Here is a 24,975-nt window from a genome sequence, read left to right on the forward strand (position 1 = left end):
GAGGCGGTGTAGTTGTTGTGAAGGTAATGTTGAGGTAATATTAATTTTTTTAGATGAGATCCTGTTCGAGGCGGTGTAGTTGTTGTGAAGGTAATGTTGAGGTCATATTTATGTTTTTTAGATGAGATCCTGTTCTAGGCGATGTAGTTGTTGTTGTGAAGGTAATGTTGAGGTAATGTTTATGTTTTTTTAGATGAGATCCTGTTCGAGGCGGTGTAGTTGTTGTGCAGGTAATGTTGAGGTAATATTTATGTTTTTTAGATGAGATCCTGTTCTAGGCAGTGTCGTTGTTGTTGTGAAGGTAATATTGAGGTAATATTTATGTTTTTAAGATGAGATCCTGTTCTCGGCGGTGTAGTTGTCGTTGTGAAGGTAATGTTGAGGTAATATTTATTTTTTGAGATGAGATCCTGTTCTCAGCAGTGTAGTTGTTGTTGTGAAGGTAATGTTGAGGTAATATTAATTTTTTAGATGACATCCTGTTTGAGGCGGTGTAGTTGTTGTGAAGGTAATGTTGAGGTAATATTTATGTTTTTTGGATGAGATCCTGTTCTCAGCGGTGTAGTTGTCGTTGTGAAGGTAATGTTGAGGTAATATTTATTTTTTGAGATGAGATCCTGTTCTAGGTGGTGTAGTTGTTGTTGTGAAGGTAATGTTGAGGTAATATTAATTTTTTCAGATGAGATCCTGTTCTCGGCGGTGTAGTAGTTGTTGTGAAGGTAATGTTGAGGTAATATAAATTTTTTTAGACTAGTACGGGCCCGTAGGTGAGTGCCCGTAGGTGAGTGCCAGTATGTGCAGCCCTCTCTCGCCCCTCTCTCGCTCCCCACTCTCACCCCCCCTCTCTCGCCCCCCACTCTCATCCCCCCTCTCTCGCCCCCCCACTCCCACCCCCTCTCTCGCTCCCCCTCTCTCGGCCCTCTCTCGCTCCCCCTCTCTCGGCCCTCTCTCGGCCCTCTCTCGCCCCTCTCTCGCTCCCACTCTCTCTCCCCACTCTCTCTCCCCCTCTCTCTCCCCCTCCCTCTCCCCTCTCTCTCAAACCTCTCTCTCTCCCCTCTCTCTCCCCTTCTCTCTCCCCCCTGTCTTACCCCCTCTATCTCCCCTAGTCTCGCCCTTCCTCTCTCGCCCCCACTCTCATCCCACCCTCTCCAGTCCCCCTCTCTCGCAGATATTGGTCGACAGATAAATGGCCGTAACTTGGGAACTGCTAGTCCGATTAATATCAAACCTTGAAAAGGCACATCCACGGGTACGCAGCAATATTCCTGGCAAGTTTCAATCAGATAGGACCGTCAATCGTGCAAAAATAAATAAATAAACATTAATTGTGACGTCATTCCTGATGTCATAGCACCGTGTCTTGTCATTGCTCGACAGATAAATGGCCGTAACTTGAGAACCGCTTATCCGATTAATATCAAACCTTGAAAAGGCACATCAGCGGGTCCCCAGCAATATTCCTGGCAAGTTTCAATCAGAATGGACCGTCAATCGTGAAAAAAAATTAAAAATAATAAAAAAAACTAGAACGGGCAATCGTAGAGCGCATACCTTCGCCACAGCCACTAGTTACCTTTGTATTAAGTTGTCCACAACGCATCTTAATACAAATATGCATTTCGTGACCCCCATGACCTTTGACCCACAACCGCTACCTAGGGTGACAATAGTAATCTACCTTGTGTCATTTCAGAAGATGGGGAATTGAATACTGAACAATTTGGAGTTAATTTGATGTAAATTGGAAACATATTAACCGTTTTCATCATGAAAAAACGATGTTGACCTTTTTGTGACCTTGACCTTTGATCCGATCGCTCCCAAAATCTAATGGATTTGTCCTTTCATGATGCCAAACAAATCAAAAACAATTAAAGCCTCTCTGCGTTTTTTTTTTTTTTTTTGCGTTAAGTTGTCCACAACGCTTTCCGATATAAATGTGAATTTGTGTGACCCCCTTGACCTTTGACCCCCAACCGCTGCCTTGGGTGACAAAAGTACTATAGCATGTGTCATATTACAGGATGGGGAATTTAATTTTGAACATTTTGGAGTTAATTTGCTGTAAATCAAAACAAAATTGACAATTTAATCGTGAAAAAACGATTTTGACCTTTTTGTGACCTTGACCTTAACCTTTGATCCGATCGCTCCCAAAATCTAATCGATTTGTCCTCTCGTGATGCCAAACACATCCACAAAATTTCATGACAATCTGCGAAGTGATTTTTGTGTAATGTTGTCCACAACGCTTCCCAATCAAAAACTCCATTTTGATGACCCCCTTGACCTTTGACTTCCACAGACTAACTAGGGTTGCAAACACTATACCATACGCTATATCAGTGGATCGGGATTTGAATACTGAACATTTTGGATTTAATTTGATGTAAATCGGAACAAAATTGACACTTTAATCGCAAAAAAACGATTTTTGACCTTTTTGTGACCTTGACCTTGACCTTTGATCCGATCGCTCCCAAAAGCTTCGCCTGGCGTCCTTGAGTAACTGCACATCATCTCTGAAAATTTCATGCAAATCGGTCCAGCAGTTTTTGCGCAATGTTGTCCGCACACATATTTACCAATAAATAAATACACGGGTCAATACAATACCTTCGTCAAACGAAGTTTGCGCAGGTAATAAATAAACATTAATTGTGACATCATTCGTAATGTCATAGCACCGTGTCTTGTCATTGGTCGACAGATAAATGGCCGTAACTTGGGAACCGCTCGTCCGATTCATATCGAACCTCGAAAAGGCACATCCGCGGGTCCCCGGAAATATTCCTGGCAAGTTTCAATCCTATCGGACCAGTGACCGTCCGGTTATTAATAATTTGGGAAAAAATTGGCATGATAAGGTGAGAAGGTGGAACGACACCTTCAGCTGCCATATACACCTTTTCAACACTGAAAAAGCAGTAAAATGGCCATAACTTGGGAACCGCTCGTCCGATTGACATCAAACCTCGAAAAGGCACATCTGCGGGGCCACGGCAATATTCCTGGGAAGTTTCAATCAGATCGGACCAGCGGTTGTCGAGAAACGGTGGTCGCAGACAGACAGACAGACACACACACACACACACACACACACACACACACACACACACACACACACACACACACACACACACACAGATTGCTGGAATTATTGATAGATGAGATTCTGTTCTCGGCGGGGTCGTTGTCGTTGTGAAGGTAATGTTGAGGAATTTTTTTTTTCAGATGAGATCCTGTTCTAGGCGGTATAGTTGTTGTTGTGAAGGATATGTTGAGGTAATATATTTTTTTTTCAGATGAGATCCTGTTCTAGGCGGTGTAGTTGTCATTGTGAAGGTAATGTTGAGGTAATATGCAGTAGTGTTATCATGGTTATAGAAATGCACAAATAATTAATTTGATCCATAGTATACCCAATCACACCTTTATGACTAAAAAAATTAACAACAAAACCAGAGAGTAAATACTCCAGCAGTTTTAAATCTACCTAATTTTGTAATAAAGATATCTCCCGCATCATCAAAAAATAATTTTTAATCGTGATTTACATTATTTGATCGCTGATCCCGAATCCAGGCTGAAGTAACTGGAAATTGCAGCATCAAATGCAAGAAGAATTCTACGTTCGCTTCTTGGCTTTGCCTATTCCATATTATATGTTGATTCTGTGGATAAAATACAAAGGATGGAGAACTTCAAGACTTGTCCACATCCCGGGAAGGCCTCGTTTATAATGACGGACTTGGTGAAACAATCTTTCAACTATAGTCTATCAAGTTGCACCTGTATGTGTAGACATGATGGAGACCTTTAAGAAGCTCAATAAATGTGACAAAGTGAACTTTATCACCAGCGCAATGCTCCAATAAACAGAGGACACTCTTTCAAACTGCCAACTGGTCTCCTTAATTATTCTTGGATAGGAGCTTGTGGGAAGCATTGGAGAACGTTGACTTTTCTGCTCCAGAGGGAAGATATGGGAGACTGCTGAAGGAGGAGATGAAGAACCACTGAGTCATTAATTTAACACAGCCGTAATGGGTTTGCTAAAGGGACATCATGTCTCATCAATTCTATTTGAACAAATCACAAGCTTGTCAAACATACAGAATATGTCCTTCAATCCTGACAAATCTTCCTCTATTTATCTCTCTCTCGCTCTCTCTCTTTCTACAAAAGTACTGTGTGGAAAACCGTCTCCCTCACTCCCCCTTTTACTTTCTTAACAATCTTCTTGAACAAGTTCTTTCACTCAAACTGCTGGGTCTCACTATCAGTCAGGATCTTTCTTGGGAAACCACACTTTGAAGTTGGCCTCCAAAGCCAACCGCTGAATCGCAATCCTCTGTCGTACAAAGTCCTTCCTTGGCACACCTGAACTCTTATGCACTTACAAGGTGTTCATTGGCAGGTTGTTGGAGTACTGCTCTCCTCTCTGGGCTGTCTCCCCTGCCTCACATCTTGCTCAGCTTGACGTCATGGAAACGAAGGCCTTCCAGTTCATTGGGATCTCCTGCAATGAAGCTGTATCGATGTGCCTATAATTTTTCCATCACAGACTGGTCGGTGGTTCTCTGGCGTCTACCTCTTCCCTGTTTTTGCACCCTCTGCCCTTTCCCTAATTTGTTGCCCAATTTATCGCAGTGGCACCCACAGACAAGAAAGTACTTCCATACACAATAGGTCTTGATGCACAGGGGTATCTTGGGGTGTTTGGGTTTGTGTCGCGTTGGTGTTGGAATCTGAGTTTCTGGATTTGAACTTGAACTTTGCCCATTGTGAAGGGATGTCAGATCTTTTGGCCGCAAAGGAGTAAATGCCCTCGAGAAAGTGAGAGAGATGGCTAGGTTGCTGTGTGGATGCTGTCACAACAACAGCTTTGCCTTATAAGGTCTCCTTTGTGGCGAAAAGATCTGGCACAGGAGCAGGGATGGTTAACATTTCCAGCCGCATTGTTAGCTATGATTCACTCATTTTGGCGATGATGCTGTTCCACTGTTTTAATTCTGCCAGTGTATGATTGAAGCCATAGTGTTACAAATCTGGCAGCCATGAGCACTCAACATTCAGGTCCCCGTAGCTCAGTTATTTCGTTAGGTAAATGTGGATAGATAGCTCCCTTTCCCCTATGTCTAACCGGAATTAAGTGTACGTGCACTGCGGAGTTATTTTATAGATAGGATTTTTACCCCAACAACAACAACCCCATGCTCGCGGCATTGTCTGCGCTCTTCACGTGCTCGCCAGCATGCGGGCGTGTGCGTGGGTGGAATTCCATGCCCCAGACGGTGTGGATTTCACACCAAATATGGTCAAGAAGCGTTTCTCAAGAAGGTGGTGCCACGACACGCCGTCCACCCAATGGGAGCAGGCAATGGGGGGGGGGGGGGCGGACCCGCACTGAAAAAACGACGGAATTGATTGATGATTGCGTCCCGTCTGCTCGACCTCTCTTCTGCGTGGGTCTGCTGCTGACTGCATCCCGCGCATCCGAGGTGTCTCGTCTGGCGCATTAAAACAAGCGGTCGACCATCTCATCATGGGAGATCACCTCGTCTCGCCTCCTCTGGGTTCGGCTGCCCTGGTCCGTTCTTTGGCGCCTGGTGCTCCGGGAAGGTGTGGTCGTCCAGCCGCACAAACGCTGCTAGGTAACCAGCCATGTTCTCTTCCCTCAGCTCCTCTTGCCTCCCGAGCTAAAGGGGCAATAAAGACCTCGAGGTCCATCTCTTTCTGGGGTATTTGTGTGTGTCCGTGGGCCCTGTCTCTAAGTAGAATTGTTTAAGGAATTGCTTGTATATTTGATACCCTTCTTTATTTGGATAACTCTGCCCTTACGTGCTCCCCTCCTTCCCCAATTATTGTAAATAAATTCCCTATTGCTGAATGTCCCAGCTCGTTCCCTGTCATTTCTTTTATTGGCTTTGCACGGTGCGTGTTGCGAAATAGCAAAGCAGTAAATTGTTCATTTGGACCGACGGGCCTCGGTAACCATCCGCTCGGGTTACACACAGTTCGGGCACGGTAACTGCTCGTCCCGCCCGAGGTCCGTCGAGGGTGTGAATTCCCTGGTAGCTTTGCCGCGCGGGTACTTAGGTATATTGAAGTTTGGCAATTAACCCCACCTCACGCGGTCGAATTATTGGCGATTCATGGTCCTGTAAGGGACTCGTGCCTTTCGGACTTATCCGAGGGTCACCACCTAAATTCCGGTGTGTTTGGTGGAGCCGGCTCTACTGCTCCCTCTAGCGGTCGTGCTCGCCACCGAGACCTGGCCCCACAACAACATTACTTTCCTGTGAAAGCGCAAAACATCTCTCTTTGATCTGAATTACCTGTAAAGCAGACACAATGCCATCTTACCATCTGTTCTTTGTGCGATAGCTAAACCTCTTCTTCTCCAGTTCTCCAAACACCTGTTTTGGCATCTGCTGTGGCCCCACGTGGCCAAGGTGGTCAAGCCAATGCAGATGTGTTCCTTACACTGTTGATACTTTGTCACTCCGATGATGGTCCAAAAGCAACGATTATGGAAATGTTTCACGTGCCTCACATGTTGTGCTTTGATGGTCCATGTCTCGGCACCATAAAGCAGAAGTGTTAAGACCACAGCACGATATCCTGCCTGCTTTGTTGCTTGAGACAGATTGCTATTTTGAAATATGGGCTTTTTCAAACATACAAAGACTCTTTCAGCTTAAGCAATGCGGTGCACCACTTCCTTTCTCAGCTCACCACCATTTGTGATATAGCTTCCATGGTATGTGAAATCCTCAACGATTTCTATTGAGCCGTCTTCTTTCTGTGTTTGTGTGGCATCTTCACCTTCTGCATGTATGTTGTACCACAAGGAACGCTCTTTCTTACACAGGTGCAGGAAAAATGTGTTGGGATCTGAGGGGTAGTGAGTGTGTCGGCAATGCAGAGAAATGGTCCTTCTTAAAATCTCTGAAACAGGCGACCGAGTACTACTCGCCAGGATGATGAACTTAACTGATTTCCCATGGACATGTTCTGGGTGAATGTTGGGGTGACATCATATTTTCTTCAAAGTTGGTTCATTATTTATTTCCTGAAAGCCAGTGATGTGGGAAAACTGTCGACATATTAGCATATGTGCTGCATGGATTACATCTCAGCATAAATACTCCTTCATCCATGCCCTCTGTACTTGTGTGGAAAGCCTTCTCACGATTGAATGTTTTTATTCTAAAATTGCTTAACAAGCTCAGATTTTATATCAATATCTCAACGTTGATATGTTTTATATGTGGCCAAATCAAAATTTACATCAACACGGAATACAATGACAGTATTGTCTCTATAACATGTACAATTTATTTATGAGGCTATCAAAGCGTGTGTGTATGTGTGTGGTGAACGTTGATGGTGCTGTCACTGATTTGGGCAGAGGATAAGATCTCAAGTACAGAGGTAGTTCACATATACATTACAGTGCCTATAGAAGGTCTACACCGACTTTCAAAATTTTCACCTTTTTTGCCTTCCAGCCTGGAATTAAATTGCATTAAATCAGACTTTCCCACCTTTATTTCCCACCTTTCCCACCTTTCCCACCTTTATTTTATTTATTATTTTATTTCCCACCTTTATCCCACATCGTGACACACAACTTCCAAATGAAAAACATTCTTCAAATTTCAGAAAATTAATTAAAAACACAAAACTAGAATATCGCTAAACCATTGTGAAGGGATGTGTCCACCCCCTTGATAAGTTTCCACCCCCTTGAGTTAATACTTGGTGGATGCACCTTTGACAGCAATTGCAGCTGTGAGTCTGTTGGGATAGGTCTCTACAAACTTTGCACACCTTGATTGGGCAATATTTGCCCATTCGTCTGGACAAAACTGTTCAAGCTCAGTCAAGTTGCATTGGGAGCATTGATGGACAGCAATCTTCAAGTCGTGCCACAGATTTTCGATTGGATTAAGGTTGGGACTCTGACTGGGCCACTCAAGGACATTTAACTTTTTGTCCTTTGCCACTCCAGTGTAGCTTTGATTGTGTGCTTCGGGTCGTTGTCATGCTGAAAGATGAACTTCCGTCCCAATTTCAGCTTTCTTGCAGAGGGCAGCAGGTTTTCCTCTGGGATTGCTCCATCCATTTTCCATTCTATCCTGACAAGTGCCCCAGTCCCTGCTGAAGAGAAACATCCCCATAACATGATGCTGCCACCACCATGCTTCACAGTAGGGATGGTGTTCTTTGGGTGATATGCTGTGTTGGGTTTGCGCCAAGCGTCTCGTTTTGCACTTCACTCAAAAAGTTCAGTTTTCAATGCCAAACAATGACGTTTTTATGTGTGCTTATTTTTAATGGAGAAACCAAATAGGGAGGCCCGTGTGCGCTTATTTTTCACATGCGTTTATATTCAAGCGTACACTTGTTATCCAAATTCTACTGCATTCGAGTTTTGTATTTTTTAATTAATTTTCTGAAATTTGTAGAACTTGTTTTTCACTTGTGAATTGTGGGTTACGATGTGTAAATAAAGGTGGAAAAAGCCTGATTTAATGCAATTTAATTTCAAGCTATAAGGCAAAAAAGGTGAAAATTTTCAAAGGTGGTGTGGACTTTCTGTTGGCACTGTTGATACTGTGTGGGATCAAGGTACTCAGAGTGGAGGAAGCATCATGAAGAGTGGTATGTTCACTGCTTCTTTAAAGGTTCGCCCACCACAGATGCCCAAGTTGGTTGTTGGAAGGATTCCTGTCTTGTGCAGCCGGAATTGGAACAGCTGACTGTGCTCAGGTGTGAAATGAAGGTTGAGGAGTTGGAAGGATATTCTGAGACTCGACAGATAAAAATAGAGGATGTGAACTCCTTTGGTCCCGAAGAGGAGCAAAGCGAACATCTGAATGGTGAGTTGTATTATATTCATTATCATTGATGGGATCTGTGATTGTTTAGCTCTGGGGTTTTTTATGCTTTTTTTGTACACAGTGTATGATAGAGGCTCATGGATGACTGACCGAGAGTACAATGGAAGAGAATAAAATGGAAAAGGGGAAACAACAACAGCAGTGTAGAAGTGAGAGTGAGAAGAAGTGTGGTGAACATTTGAGGTGCTGTGACTGATTTGGGCAGAGTATAAGATCTCATATACAGAGGTAGTTCACATGTAGGTACTGTGTGGGATCAAGGTACTCAGAATTGAGCAAACATCAGGAAAAGTGTATGTTTATTGCCTCTTTAAAGGTTCACCCACCATGTACGCTCAAGTTGGCTGTTGGCCAGATTCCTGTCGTGTGCAGCCAGAATCGGAACGGCTGACTGTGCTCGGGTGTGAAATGAAGGTTGAGGAGCTGGAACGATCTGAGATTCTGCAGATAAAAATTGAGGATGTTAACTCATTTGGTCTGGAAGAGGAGCAAAGCGACCAGCTGAATGGTGAGTTATATGATCGTCATCATTTTTGATGGGATCTGTGCTTGTTTCATGCCCAGTTTTTTGTACTTTTTTTGTGTACATGAGAGATTGAGAAAGGCTCATGGAATAGAATGAAATGGAAAGGGGAAACAACAACAACAACAACAACAACAACAGCAGAGTAGAAGTGAGAGTGAGATGAAGGGTAGGGGAAAAGGATACATGAGGGTGAACAAACTGCATTGAAGTTGAATGAAACACAAGAAGAAGAGTTTGCGGAAAGTGGGTATGAAACAGAAAAGTAACAAATCAACCAGCAAAGATCATGTTTGGATGTGGAATGATTTGAGATGGTGGCGAACAGCTGTCTTGAAGATCTGGCGGGAAGAATGAGACTGAAGAGAATGTGAAAGTTGTTTGCACAGGCTGTAAAAACAGGAGGAATGGAGGTGTGACTTTGGAATTTGGAGTTTCACCAGAAGAGGGTTGCTGGTGGACATATTCAGTGCAGGAACCTGGGGTGGGGACAAACCATGTAAAGAACAGACGAAAAAGGAGACGGGAAAAGAAAGAGACACCACCGTCCTGTTTGGAATGTCACCTTGATTGGCGCATTGACTCGGCTTCATAATAGGAGATTCCATTTACCTTGAGGCCTTGTTTTACACGGCGTGATGCCAAGCATGATATGAGGCAGGGGTGCCATCCCATAGGTTGAGAGCATTACTCCATCATGCTTTTGAGGAAGGCCTTATTGCTTGATAAGAGTTCAGGAGTATTAAGGAAGGACTTTGCACAATAGAGGATGCCTACTCTGCCTTTGGAGGCCAATGCAGAAATGTGGTTTCCCTCAGGAAAGATCATGGCTGAGAGTGAGACTCAAAAGTTTCAGTGACTGATGAGGATTGTTAAGAAAGGAGATGGGAGGGTTTGCCAGATGGTCCTTTTGGACAGAGAGAGTGAGAGTGTGAGATTTGTCAGAATTCAAAGACATATTCCAAGGGTTTGAGCAGCTTGTGATTCTATCGAAGTCTGAAGACAGTGAAGTGGCTGCTTCCTGTCTCTCTGAAGAATGAAAGATGTCACCACAGAGGGTGAAGTCAACAGAAAAGAGACAAAGAGGATTTTCCAGAGTCGGCGAGATTGTTTTTGAAGAATAGGACTGGGCCCAGCACACTGCCACACTGCCTTGGGGGCATTCTAACCTTGACAGGGAGAGGAGACCAAAGGATTCTATTGAGAAGATCGTGTTTGCGATGAGAGCAGAGGACTTCAGCAAGCCAGGTTTGGAGTTGGCTTTGGAGAGAGTTTGGATCGCAAGGTGGTGTATCAGACTGGATAGAAAGCTTAAGATATGACTCAAGAGATAGCCCTGATCTTATGTGTCACAATGAGGGACTCCATCCATTGTTGGGAGAGAAAAAGCAGCATGTTCATGATAGAGTTGACAGTCTTGTCCTTCACAACAATTGCTCATCAACACATGATTTTTCCAAACCCAACCCTGAGCTTTTCTCCACTTGCTCTCTTTTGATCCTTTCCATTGCCCTCATCATACAGTCACATGTTTTGGCTTTGGTCTCTTCATTCCATTCCCTGCATTTGTCCACATGTTAACCTGCCACACTCAGACATTTCGTTTTCCAAGAGGGTTGACTTTCAAGACAAAAAAAAATCAAACAGATAGTTCTAATTGTTTGTGATTTGCCAATCAACGCAGGTTGGAGAGAAACCTCTATTCTTGTTTCTCTACATTTTCCTTGCCCTCTCCATTTTGTTAGTTGTGATTTTGGGTGGTGGTGAAATTCCCACTGAAGTTGTGGTCTGATGAGCATCTTGTAACATCAAGACAGTTTGTTCTGAACGTAATGTTTTGATATCGTAATGCTTTGACACAACACCATTCCCATGGGGAAATGTTTTATTTTCTCTCTTCAGGCAAGAACTTAAATCGATGATTTTAATACAATATTTATTTAGCTATTTTAAGAGTATGCAATGTGACACAATACTGCCTCCATTTAATAAAAGTTACTTTTTACAGATTTATTTGTGAAAGTGGAAGTGAAAACCGAGCATGACATTGATGTCCACCAGGATCTACCAGAACCAAATGATTCTGAAGATTCTTTCTTCAAGAGACATCCTAATGAAGGTTTCTGTCAATGCCGACACATTTTGATTCGGACATTTTGATGATGTACTCTGGTGTGAAGAAAAAGAAACCCAATGTTTTGATTTCATTGCTGTAAGAAATAGCTATGATGATGATAGTAGATCAGTTTCTTAAACATACTTTATCCCTTTCACCATTCAGGGAAATATTTTAACCAACAGTAATATACATTGTTTTATCCTGTTATCCTCAATTTGAATGATGGTCATTTCTGATTGAGCTCTAATTTCACACTTTTTATCGATTTATCTTGCATTTTTAAAATGATTGGCTTGTGGAATAGTGAGGTAACCAAGAGTAAGTGGCAACAAATTGATAATGGTTGGATACAAGGAAGAAGAAGAGGAGAGGTGAGGTAGGAACCAGTAATCTGATAATAACAATAACAGGGTTGGGTGGGTTTTGGTTAATGTGTCTCAAAAGCATTGTGGATGGGAAATAAACAGATGGCATGAGATGGTGGTGAACTTTGAAGCATTACACTGGTGGGAGAGTACAATTTAACCATTTTTGGCCTTACGAGATGACCTTTTCTTCACACACACACACACACACACACACACACACACACACACACACACACACACACACGGCCATTAAGCTTCAGACTGGAACAGCAATGGGTTTAACAGTTTCTCTGATTTTATTCATTATGGCAATGCAAGTGATTGTCGAAGCTTCTGAGAGCCGTTCAGCTCGAGCCAATGGTTTGTTGATGTCTCCTCTGAAAGCCTTCATGGATGACACAACAGTTCTGATATCAGGAAGAGAAGATGCTCAATAACATGTTGCAATGACTGGAAAGCCTCGTTAAAGGCCCTGTCACACCTTGACAATTTAGCCAGCGTATGCTGACGGATGAAAAATTTGTCTAAAACGCTGGCACACGTCGAATACATTATGGGTAAGTTTTGTATACGTTAAGAGCACGCTGGCATATGTTGTAGTACGCTGGCATACGTCGTAGTACGCTGAGCTCGTCGACAAATTTTAACATGCTTGAAATTTTTCGACGTATGCCAGCGTATGACCTACACGTTCCACATACGCTGGCCATAAGTTGTAGGCGCGTTACGCGATCGTTGACACACGTCGACACACATTACTTGTAAGTTACTCATAAGTCGAAATACGTCGAGGTAATGTTTAGCATACCCAAAACTTATTTCTAACCTATGAGTAAGGTGTTGTAGGCACGTTACCTGATCGTTGACACACGTCGACACATGTTACTTGTAAGTTACTCATAAGTCGAAACATGTTGAGGTAACGTTTAGCATCAGTGTTCCAGACTCCATGGTTTTTTGGGGGGTTTTTTTCTTCGGCATGACGATGATGTTGACACTTCAATTTCTAGTGCGGTTATAATATAATATAATTAATAGGCTGCCGCTCAACGATTTAAATCATAACCGCACTAGAAATCGAAGTGTCAACATCACTGTCATGCCAAAGAAAAAAATAAAAATAAAAATAGAAAAACCATGGAGTCTGGAACATTCACAGGTTCCTCCTGTGTGAACCCCATTTTTATATACCAATTCCCCTAAACGCTGCTAATACGCCATTATACAGTAGCTGTAAGTTAGTAACACGTTCAGTAAGTTCTGTGGTCGTCCGGAAAACGTCAAATACATCTACATACGTCAATATGCGTTCGAGATACGTTACACATAGGTTCAAAGGACGTTACTCATAGGTTCTAAGCACGTTACTCATAGGTTAGAAATAAGTTTCGGGTACTCTAAACATTACCTCGACGTGTTTCGACTTCTGAGTAACTTACAAGTAACGTGTGTCGATGTGTGTCAACGATCGCGTAATGTGCCTACAACTTATGACCAGCGTATGCGGAACGTGTGCGTCATACGCTGGCATACGTCGAAAAATTTTCAACATGCTGAAAATTTGTCGACGTACTCGGCATACTACGACATATGCCAGCTTGCTTTAGTGTTCTTCAGCGTGCTCTTAACGTATACAAAACTTACCCATAACGTATTCGACATGTGCCAGTGTATTCGGCAAAATTTTTCATACGTCGGCATACGCTGGCTAAAACGTCAAGGTGTGACAGCGGCTTGACACTTCGATGTCTCGTTCGGTTATGATGTGAATCGTTGAGCCGCAGCCTTTTAATAGGCTACGCCACGTGATCGTCAGCGATACGCTGCTGCGCGCTACGCATAAGTTAGACTATCGTTGGGCATAGGTTGTGAACGCCGACAACGCGCTCAGCATTTGTTGATATAAGTTGTCTATATGTTATCGAAACATTCTGTGTACGTTACTAATACGTTATGCATACGTCCAACTCGTGATGAATACGTCCAAAACTGGAAAAAAAAACATCGATAGTTCAGCGTACGCCAGCGTTTTACATACATTTTGATACCTTGCCATACGCTGGCTAAAACGTCGTGTGACAGGGCCTTAATTGATGTCACATGAAGTTCAAACCGAAGAAATCCAGATGCCTCTCAATAAAGAAAGGGAAAGTCAATGAGGAAGTGCATTTTACAATAGCTGGCCAGAAATTCCCAACAGTCTTAGAGCGGCCAGTTAAGAGATTGGGCCGTTCATATGATTCAACTGTGAAATATCGTAGGAGAGATTAATTTGTTGTGGCAGTAGGAGAGCATCTTATCGCTCTTTATGAACGTGTATTATCAGATAAATTTAAGGTGTGGTGTGTGTGCAGTTTATGCTGTTACCAAAGCTTCTGTGGCTGCTTCTGATCTATGACATAAGCACAAGCACAGTCATCCGTTGAGGGGATGATGATCAAGTGGATGAGGAATATGTTTGGACAACCTGGTATGTTGGGAGATGGCCTTGTTCTGCAACCATTTTAAGATGGTATTACCATTCAAATCCTTGGTGGAAGAGTATAAAACAGGAAGGCTCACCTGCTGATGGTGCATAAAGAGTCAAAGGATGAGAAAGTTTGCAGTGCGGAACCAAATTTTAAAACAGGTCGTAAATGGAAGGTTAAGGAAGCAGTGAAGCAATTGCTGCAATTGAAAGAAGTGATTGGCCACACACAGACCGGTACAAAAGGATTTGGATTTGGTGAAGTCAATACTCGGCTGAAGTCAAAGGTGAATTAAAAAAAAAGAGAAAAATAGCATATGGTCATCCAAGAGATCAAAAATGAAGAGGATAATTTACAAATCCAGAAAGCTGTGCAGCTGGCTCAGCCAGGCCAATGGACAGCTTGGGACGATGCATTTCAAAGATCTCTTTCTTGGAGTGATATCTGGCGTATGGCTCCAACGAGACTGGTATATTATTAGAGCTGCTTACGATCTGCTCCTATCTCATGTAAATTTCTTGCAATGGTCCAAGATAGATAAGGATGAATGTCCTCTATGCATGGGTAGACATGCTGGATTATTTTGTCATGAAGTAAAGTGTCCTTTGCAAGGGGAAGATATACATGGTATCACAACAGGGTACTCAAGAAGATACTCCAAAGTATTTGTGTTACAACAGCATTCATTAGAGGATCTGGGAAGAAATATCCTGAGCACCAAAGTATAACGAGGAAGTGCATTACCCCACTTATCTATTATTAGATCTCTTCGACTATGCACAGGATTTAGTGGGGCAGATAACAGCAATTTTTGAGAGGAATCGTGCAAATGATGATACAAGCATCAAATTTGGCACATTTGTTCTCCAGGGGATTCTAATCAAATCTGCCTGATTGGCCATTTAAAAATCCAAATTTTGAAAAATTAAAAAAAAATTAAAAAAAACTTCAAAAAAATCAAGATCACGAATCAATGTTGGATGCTGGCTGAGATTGGTGAATGTTTCAGAAACATCATCAAAGACGTTCCAAGTCTGCCATGCAGTTTTCTTCCCTTTACCGCAGAAGGCAGACACGACGTCACATCCAGTGAACGCATGAAAGTATGGGATCCCTCTAGCTTTCTCAGGCCCTATTGCAGAAACTACCTCATGGACTGGAATCCATCGCGCCTTGGTTCCTTGGCCAAAGACAATCCACACGTTCTCAAGACCTAGTTCCTGTAAGGATGGCAGGACAGATATTGCTATGACTCGTACGTCCGTGTCATTGCCTTCATGATAATGGACTTGCTACCATCCGTCGTTGCATCCCTGGCGTGTACAAATATTTGAGTGTCAGCTTCTTCATGACAACATGGAGACACAGCATCCAGTGACTTCCTTGTGTTGCTAATGGCATCTTCTCCTTTTGTGACAATGACTGTGATTGTTTTCTGTGACTGTCTGTGCTTCACACATCTTTTCCGCAAGGAAGTGAAACAGCTTAGTCTTGTTGCTGTCATCTCGAAGAAAGCTTCTCCAGTTACTTAGGGTCTTACTGGTTCCTGTCACTCTTCTTCTGATTGCTTGCCCCCTTTTTGACCTTGCTTCAGACTTTAGACTTGACTTCTTGTACACATCAAACACTACGTCCACCCTCTCGTACCTGGCACCATAGGATTCCACCTTTGGGATGATGTCTTCTTTAGCATAGTCATCAAATATCTTTGAAGTGCATGGAGGTAGGGCATTGATAAGTGCTGAGCCATCAATGATGACTGCATCTCCCCTTGGTTCTCTGTCTGAGATGTTCACTTGTGCTTCAAGAATTTCAGCCAGCTGTGACTTCAAATTTTTTGGAAGTTTTTTTTTTTCTTCAGATTTTTCAAAATTTGGATTTTCAAATGGCCAATCAGGCAGATTTGATCAGAAAGCCATGCAGAACAAAAATGCCAAATTTGATGCTTGTATCATAATTTGCACGATTTTTCTACTATCTACTACACTAATTTGGGAAGTGGTAGCAGACTTTTAAGATTTCAGAATGTACACAGATGCAATTCGTACATCAGGGAAGTGCCAAGACATAGTGCTGTTCTGCACCTGCAAAACGTCCTTTTTGATTGAACTGACAGTACCATACTAGTCTAGGATAGATGAGCAGCATGAATACAAGATATACAAGTACTGTATGTACACCTAGTTCAGGAATTGAAAAAAGCTTCAAAATGGTTCATGCTGTGAATATCAGTGAAAGGGACTTTATAGCAGCATCATTGTAGCCTTTTGCAAGCTTTGGGGATGAATTTGAGCAAGATGAATAGATTATGCCAAGAAATAGGAATAATTGCTGAGAAATCATCATCACATCACATCATGTTTGGTTTGGATGAAAAGGAATGAGATGAATTTGTAGATTATGAATGAGTTTCCTCCAACTTTGTGGTGTTGGATTCAATCCTGTTTCTGAGCCAAAAAGTGCAAAACAGCAGAGGAACACTGGAGAGTCATGACCCCAGTGTGGCCTGGCCCCTTTGGAGTGTCAGAAAGTTAAGGGTCCAAACACTTGTTTCAGGGGGACTGTCTTTCTCTCAATATTTTTCTGCTGTTTTACTCTGTGAGTTTCATGCATATTCCATATATCCATCTCTTCTATATTCTACGAGCAGAGCCTACCAGTCGCTTCGCTGATGGACCAATTAGTTGTGATATCATGGCAGATAGTGAGACCCAGAAGCTTGAATGAAAGGACTTCTTCCAAAGGATTGTAGAGAAAGTCGGGGGGGGGAGGGGGGGTTCCAAACGGTTCTTTCGGAGAGACATTGTGAGAGTGTGAGATTTGTCAGGATTGAAAGATGTGTTCTATGTGTTGGACCAGTTTGTGATTTTATCCAGATCTGCAGAGAGTGAAGAGGCTGCAGCTTGCCGATCTGAGGGATGACAGATGGTACGGCAGAGGGTGGAGTCATCAGCAAAGAGATAAAGATGCTTCAATACCTTTTGACCCCTTTATACCCTTCAGATCCCAAATAATTTTGAGGACTCTGTCAATACTTTAAACCCTTTCAGACCATTCAGACCATTATACCCTATTTGGTCCTTTAGACCTTTTACAAACCTTTCGAACTTCAGTCAGACCTTTTAATACCCTTTTCCTGGCCAAAATGAGTCCTGACGAGGGACTACAATGTGATTTCTCTTTGTAGTGATTACCCAACGCACATGAAGCAAAATGCGGGATTTCGCAATTGGTTTCTGTCCGTCCATTTGTCTTTTCAGTTTATGATCGAGGAACAGGTTATTAAAATCAAATGTTGTATTTTGAATATCAATCGGAACATGAATATGAAGACAAGTCTTTCATTTTCATGGAGGTACTTCGGCTTTGAATTCATCCGATCGCACATGTGCAATGAGGAGGGCGATTTTTACTCTGCCTGCCTTGCAGTCAAACAAGATTGAAAATCATTCCAAACAGGAAACTTACTGTTTTTTAAGATGTCATAAAGGACATCCTTTTTGTAAGGACACCTTTTTTGTAAGGACATTTTCTGTAAGGACATATTTTCTGAAAGGCCGACTTGGCTGCGCCTGGATGGGTTTGAGGGTTGTGGAGTGGCAGCTGAAACCCAAATCCTATCCAGTTTCCGCTTGATGACTCCATCTTTGCTCTTTTCTTCTTGGGGTTCCTTCTTGGTCTTCCGTTTGATAATATTGTTACGAATTTCTGCCCGCCGGCGTGCGAACGACCGCGTTTAGCCAATGGCGGCCGTCTCGCCCACCGAACAGACAATCCAGTCATGGCTTTCCGGATCAACTCCAAAAACCAGCGACGGGTGTGTTTTTAACCACACCACAACCTTGTCCATACTCTACCCACGCTACAGGGTCAGTCGTCGAATTGTCGATATAACTAATTAATCGCGCGGGTAGATTACCGAGAGATTGTACCTCAACGGGGCCGCTGGGACACGAGCCGCTTAATGCAGCTCGCTCCGTTTGGGATAACCGAGCGGGGTGTTATTGCGACCCCCGTTGGACCCGATCGCTTTACCGGCTATTTAAAAAACAAGTGTATTCCGAGTACAAGATGGCAGTTCAATTAGGGAAAAGACGCAACGAACAGGGTACATTTAAACAAGCACATTTATTACACACGTATGCAGTCAGGTATTCATGCAAGAAAAGCACGTATTCAAGCATGCACATATGCAATTATACAGCCAACAAAAACAATGCAAAGGAACTACGACTGTCTATTCTTTACACACTTATCAGTTCTACTTATCGGACTTGGCGCCACATCTCTCGCACAAAGAAAAGCAAGGAAAAACCCCCTCAAAGACAAGGGGGTAGACTGGACCTCTCGGGGTCTTTATGACGTGGAGCTTTGAGGACCGAAGGAGCTCAAAGAAGCCGCTCAGGTTACCTTCACCTCGCTGGGGTGACCCGCGACATTCCGTCCCCACGGCAGCGAGCATAACCGCGGCTCGGCCGCAGCCTGGTGATTCGGGCCCCAGCCGGCAACGCCTGAGAGGAACGAACGGGTCTTTGCTCTTTCAGAATTGATGCTCTCTTTAAGAACCCGTCCATCCCTCAGCGATGCTCGGACTGTTCCCAAGCCCGATCACCTCAGACCGTTCGGTGCTGGTTTGCGAGCTCTCTCCACGTCCCGCACACGAACACGCAGCTCCGCGCGGCACAGCAGGCTTGGCCGTGCTCCCATCTCGCGTCTCCTCCGCTCTCCTCAGCTTCTCCACCGACTGCAGGCTTCAGGTTCCAGGCACTCCGAACCCCGACAGACACTCCACAGACTGACCGCGCTTGGCGTTCCGCTCGCCCTTTTATAGGGCCCGAGAGACGAGATCTGATCTCCGTACTCTCACCTCTGACCCCGACTGGCTCCGCCCCTCTCGCTCTCTTGATCCGAAGTCCGAGGCGAAGCTTGCACAGAGCGGACGTGCGCAAAGACAGCGACCCTGCGCGGCGAGCGGACGTGCGCGAAATCACCGACTTGCGCGGCGAGGAAACCCCCACGCTGCCTGCAGCGATGTGGACTCGCCGTGGCTGGCACCAAGATGGCGTCGTTACGGAAATGAAGGTGAGGCGACGTTGTTCGTGTTGATTTATCGGGGGAGATGTGGTTTAGGAGATGGTGAGGAGATGTCGTTGTTGTGAAGGCGGTTGTGGAGAGGGTGGTTGATGGTTGGCGTGGTGGAGAAGGTGGTTGGTGGTTGGGTGGTGGAGAAGGTGGTTGGTAGTTGGCATGGTGGAGAAGGTGGTTGATGGGCGGCGTGGTGGAGAAGGTGGTTGTTGGTTGGCATTGTGGTTGGTCCAAAATAACGATAGTAAAAGAAAAACGCTATCTCAAAGATCACAGTCCGGGTGACACGAATAAATCCCTTTTGACAACGGTGGGGAAATCTATCTGAACACAGACTTATCGGCATAACTGATCTAAGGACCTATATGGTGCTCTGCGAATTTCCACAGCCGTAACAATATTATGTGTTAGATAGGGTGATGTTATGGACACTTGGTAAAACGCCAGTAAAACCTGTAATTTATTTATGCGGCTTTTACAATCTTTATTCGCCCTTGTTGGACTTCGCCTGAAAATGGGGCTTATGGATTTTGTCTCAATTTTCTTGTCCGTGTGTGTATGTGTTCGTCCGCAACCATATCTCGGCCATGTGCGGACCCATTTTAATTCGTACTTTGCACAAAGCCAACACACGAGGGTATACATATGAATTGCCATTTTTTTTCGACAGCAGTTCCAACACGGTCAACTGGCAGGCATTTTAGTTGTAAAAAAAAACCCGGCGTCAAACGTCCTCAACCATTGCTCGGACATGCATTTGCCGATGTTCAAACTTGGCACCCAGATAAGGAATGATGGCTTACATATGCATGTCATTGTTTTTTTCAAGATTAGATCCAAGATGGCCAACTGGTGGTCATTTTGTTACTTAAATGTCTCCCCAACCATTTCGCAGACATGCAAGGTCCGATTTTGTTCAAACTTGGCACGAGCACATTACATGATGGCAAACACGTGCCCCTCACTTTATTTTATGATCTCAAAGATGGTCGACTGGAACACTGGCGGCCATTTTAGTTGTACACAAATATGTGCTATCGCTTTAACTCCACACAGGAAAATTAAGAAAACAACCAGGGCTATGACATTTATGTCATGTTTTTACTTGTTTTATTTAAATTGAATTGTATACATGAACACTGTGCAACACAAATAACCTTCTTAATACTTTCAAGAACCTCCGGTTTTGCATAACTTGGACATGTGGTCTATAAGAGTGGTCCATAAGATTACTTCAATCGCACTGAGCCTCCATATTTTTTGAACAATCCTCAAAATCATTATTTTATTAAAATTGAAGTATAAACTTAAACACTGCGTGGGATATCGTGTTCTTTGAACTCTCTAGTTGACCTTTGCAATTTGTTTCACATTCGTTTGTAAAAGCTGTCAATTTACAGTCATATGATTTATCACTGATGATTTACTGTAAACGATGAAAGTCGTGGGGAAAACCCAAACTTTTGCACAGTACTGTATATTTTCATCAATAATATTTTTATACTTTTCTGCAAAAGAACAAATGCATATTGTTATGGTTGTGGGAGTAGATGGAGGAATTTAATTGGGAATTTAGGAATGAATAGAGTTGTTTGGTCCGTGGACATATAGGAAACATCTCGATGCAATTAAGTAAGGAAACTGTGAGCTCAAGTATTACGTGTCACCACACAGGGGGTGGTGTCGTGTTAATTAGCTAGGGTTTAAGATTGTCCCCTTGTGACTTTTCCCTATGTTTTTACATTTCAAGATCGGCAATAACGGTGGGGAAACACATCCCTAAAACAAGCACATTTATTACACAAATATTTATTTATTACAAATACATATTACAAACACATTTATTACAAATACAGGCAAACGTGCCGAGCAGGCAGAAGTCCCGCCTCCATGGGTGACAGCGGGTGAAGTCATGCCCCCGAAGCTGATGATCGATGGGCGTGACGTCAGAGGCTAGCCAGGTGTGCGGAGTGGACAGAGGCCCTGCCTTACCGGGTTTTGTGTGAGCAGGCCACACCCCGGAGGAGGAAGCGGTGGTTAGGTGTGACGTCGAGAGGAGAGTGGATTTCAGCATGAGCGCACACATGAGGCAGAGTTGAATTGAGGGAAGGAACACACGTGGTCAAGAAAGAACGAAGTTAGGAGATGGCCTGCAAGAACAGGGCTTTACGGCTGGCTTTGCTTCGACGCATGAACTAGACGGCACGATTCTTGTATTCATGTTGAAGTGAGTTAACTTGCGTGATGAAGCAAGACGCTGGCCTTTGGCTCTTGGCTGAGTCATGAGAAATGGACCCCAAGCTTCGTGTACGATGGGTGGCGGGTCGGTGAGGATGATCGACATGCGGGGCGGCTGCACGGAGTCTCTGAGCCTTGGTTTTGAATGCCGCTCGCAGATTGCTTGGCGTACATTTGCCCTGCTACGAGAGAAGCGACATGGCATCATTTTGCGCGTCTGCACGTCCTGATGGATGCGCCTTGATTCCAAGTTCCATAATGACCATCTCTGGGCCAAGCTCAGCATAATAATAAAAGGAGGGATTTTATTTTCTTTTATTTTGTTTCCCTTTGTCTGTATTTGAGTCTGAGTGTAGAGGCATCTCGACTTTATGTTATTGTCCTTTATAAGTATTTGTATATTTTCATTAAATGTGTCCATTTTAAGTAACTGTATCCATGTATTTGTAGTGGGATTCAAGTATAACCCTCCCCTGTGCATCCATTACTGTGTTGTGCTCCTCAGTCCCTCTGCCATTGCTCACTATTGCCGCGTGCGCGCATTAATCTCCAAGAGTTTCAGCTGTAGGCCTCAAAGGGAGAAACATGACCATCCACGGACTGGCGGCGTTAACCGCCCGTCACCATAATTTGGGATGGGGGGGTTAACCTTGGCCGCCACCCCCGCAACAATATGTACATATTTGCGTACGTTTGTCAGAATGATATGACGAGTGTTGTGCAGAATTTGCTTTTTTTTCTTTTCTTCTTTTTTACAGGTCATGTGATGTTGTATTTACAGGTGGATCCATTGAATCGACAACGAAGACTGCACTGACTTTTATGAAAGGCTCAGACACGCGCCTGCAGGAGTTGCCAACTGAAACAAACAAGAGGATGTTTTACGAACAGGCCAAACTGAATAATGAACTGTTTGCAGAGAATAATTTTCAGAAGTCTCACAAAAGAAAGAAAACTGAGCATGAATACACATGCAAAACTTGTGGAAAATCATTCAATCAGTTATCCCACCTTAAAACGCATGTGAGAATTCACAGTGGAGAACGCCCATACAAATGCACAGTTTGTGGAAAATCTTTTAATCAGTCATCCACCCTTAATTCACACATGAAAATTCACAATGGAGAACGCCCACACAAATGCACAGTTTGTGAAAAAACTTTTATTCATTCATTCACCCTAAAGTCACATGTGATAATTCACAATGGAGAACGCCCATACAAATGCACAGTTTGTCGAAAATCTTTTAATCGGTCATCCACTCTGAAAATACACATGAGAATTCACAATGGAGAACGCCCATACAAATGTACAACTTGTGAAAAATCCTTTATTCATTCATCCAGCTTTAAAATTCACCTGAGAAGTCACAATGGTGAGCGCCCATACAAATGTACAAGTTGTGGAAAGTCTTTTAATTGGTCATCCGACCTTAAAACACACATGAGAATTCACAGTGGAGAACGCCCTTACAAATGCAGGAGTTGTGGAAAATCTTTCAATCGGTCATCCAACCTGAAATCACATGTGAGAATACATAATGGTGAACGCCCATACAAATGTACAGTTTGTGGAAGATCTTTTAATCAGTCAACTCACCTAAAATCACACGTGAAAATTCACAATGGAGAATGCCCACACAAATGTACAGTTTGTGGAAAATCTTTTAATCGGTCATCCACTCTTAAAACGCACATGATAATTCACAGTGGAGAACGACCGTACAAATGCACAGTTTGTGGAAATTCTTTTAATCGGTCATCCACCCTGAAAACGCACATGATAATTCATAATGGAGAACGCCCATACAAATGCACAGTTTGTGGAAAATCTTTCAATCAGTCAACTCACCTAAAATCACATGTGAGAATTCATAGTGGAGAACGCCCATTTCAGTGCACAATTTGTAGAAAATCTTTTAATCGGTCATCCAACATGAAAACGCACATGATAATTCATAATGATGAACGCCCATACAAATGCACAGTTTGTGGAAAATCTTTTATTCAGTCATCCATCCTGAAACGACACGTGATGATTCACAATGGTGACTTCCCGTACAAATGCACAGTTTGTGGAAAATCTTTTAATCAGTCATGTTACCTAAAATCACACATGAGAATTCACAATGATGAACGCCCATATAAGTGCACAGTTTGTGGAAAACCTTTTAATCGATCAGCCACCCTGAAAACACACCTGGCAATTCACAGTGGTGTGCGCCCACACAAATGCACAAGTTGTGGAAAATCTTATATTCAGTCATCCACCCTTAAAACGCACATGAGAATTCACGATGGTGAACACCCGTACAAATATTCCATTTGTGGAAAATCTTGTCATAAGTCATCCGACCATAGAACATACAAGACAATACACAATGACCATAAAAATGCACCGTTTGTGGAGAATCTTTTAATCGGTAATCTCACCTGAAAAAGCACGTGAAAATTCACAATGTAGATCAAGGAGATGACAAACAAAGAGAAATAGAGAATGTTCATGCAAATGCAAGTTTTGTGAAAAACCTTCATTAAATCATGTGAGCCCAGGAAACGCTTTTTTGTTTTGTTTTTTTTATCTGTCGTCGAGGCTCGTGGAAGAGCTCGTATAAGTACAGTCTTTGGATCAGAATACAGCAGGACAAAAAGGACCAGTTGAGAGAGGGGGAAACACTAACAGCAGAGTTAAGTCCAAGATCGAGGCATACTTGGACAAACAATGGGTGTGGGTCATCCACCCTGAAATCATCCTGAATGAGAGGCATGGGGATGAAGAGGGTGAACAATATGCATGCAGACGGAAAATTGCAGGAAGGAAAGCTGGAAATTTGGAAAGACGAGGGATTGGATAAAGAGGATTTTTCAGTGACAGAGATCATTTATGAAGATCAAGAATAGGACTGGCCTGAGAACACAATTTGTGGAAAAAATTTTAATCAGTCATGCCACCTGAAAAAGCACTTGAGAAGTCACACTCGACAATGTCCACACCGATGTACAATTCACACAAGATCTTAAGGCCCTGTCACACCTTGACGATTTAGCCAGCATATGCCGACGTATGAAAAATTTGTCTAAAACGCTGGCATACGTCGTAGTACGCTGGCATACGTCATAGTATGCCGAGCTGTTAGACAAATTATCCATGCTTGAAATTTTTTAACGTATGCCAGTGTATGACTCACACGTTCCACATAACACTGGCCATAAGTTGTGGGCACGTTACGCGATCGTCGACACACGTTACTTGTAAATTACTC

At 43.2% G+C, this 24,975-nt stretch overlaps 1 protein-coding gene across 12 annotated transcripts in view; it reads left to right on the forward strand.

Moving 5' to 3' along the window:
* The window catches only part of LOC147009423 (uncharacterized), a 62,545-nt gene that overhangs the window by 10,159 nt on the left and 27,411 nt on the right, over positions 1-24,975 (forward strand). For 6 of the 12 annotated variants that reach the window (XR_015052821.1, XR_015052823.1, XR_015052824.1 and 3 more), the window contains exons 3-6: positions 8,697-8,891; positions 9,229-9,420; positions 11,444-11,554; positions 22,495-22,736. Coding sequence is in view for 6 of the 12 variants with exons in the window: in XM_085861722.1 (XP_085717848.1) it covers positions 8,697-8,891; positions 9,229-9,420; positions 11,444-11,554; positions 22,495-22,736 (740 nt within the window). In the remaining 6 variants the exon portion in view is untranslated. Of the gene's footprint in view, positions 1-8,696; positions 8,892-9,228; positions 9,421-11,443; positions 11,555-22,494; positions 24,270-24,975 lie in introns of those variants that run through there. The other 6 variants (XR_015052820.1, XR_015052819.1, XM_085861720.1 and 3 more) reach the window with 3 other exon arrangements.

Source organism: Eptatretus burgeri, chromosome 17 (genome assembly GCF_056783735.1).
Source record: "Eptatretus burgeri isolate ZD-2024b chromosome 17, Ebu_testis_v1, whole genome shotgun sequence".
NCBI classification, from domain to species: Eukaryota; Metazoa; Chordata; class Myxini; order Myxiniformes; family Myxinidae; genus Eptatretus; species Eptatretus burgeri.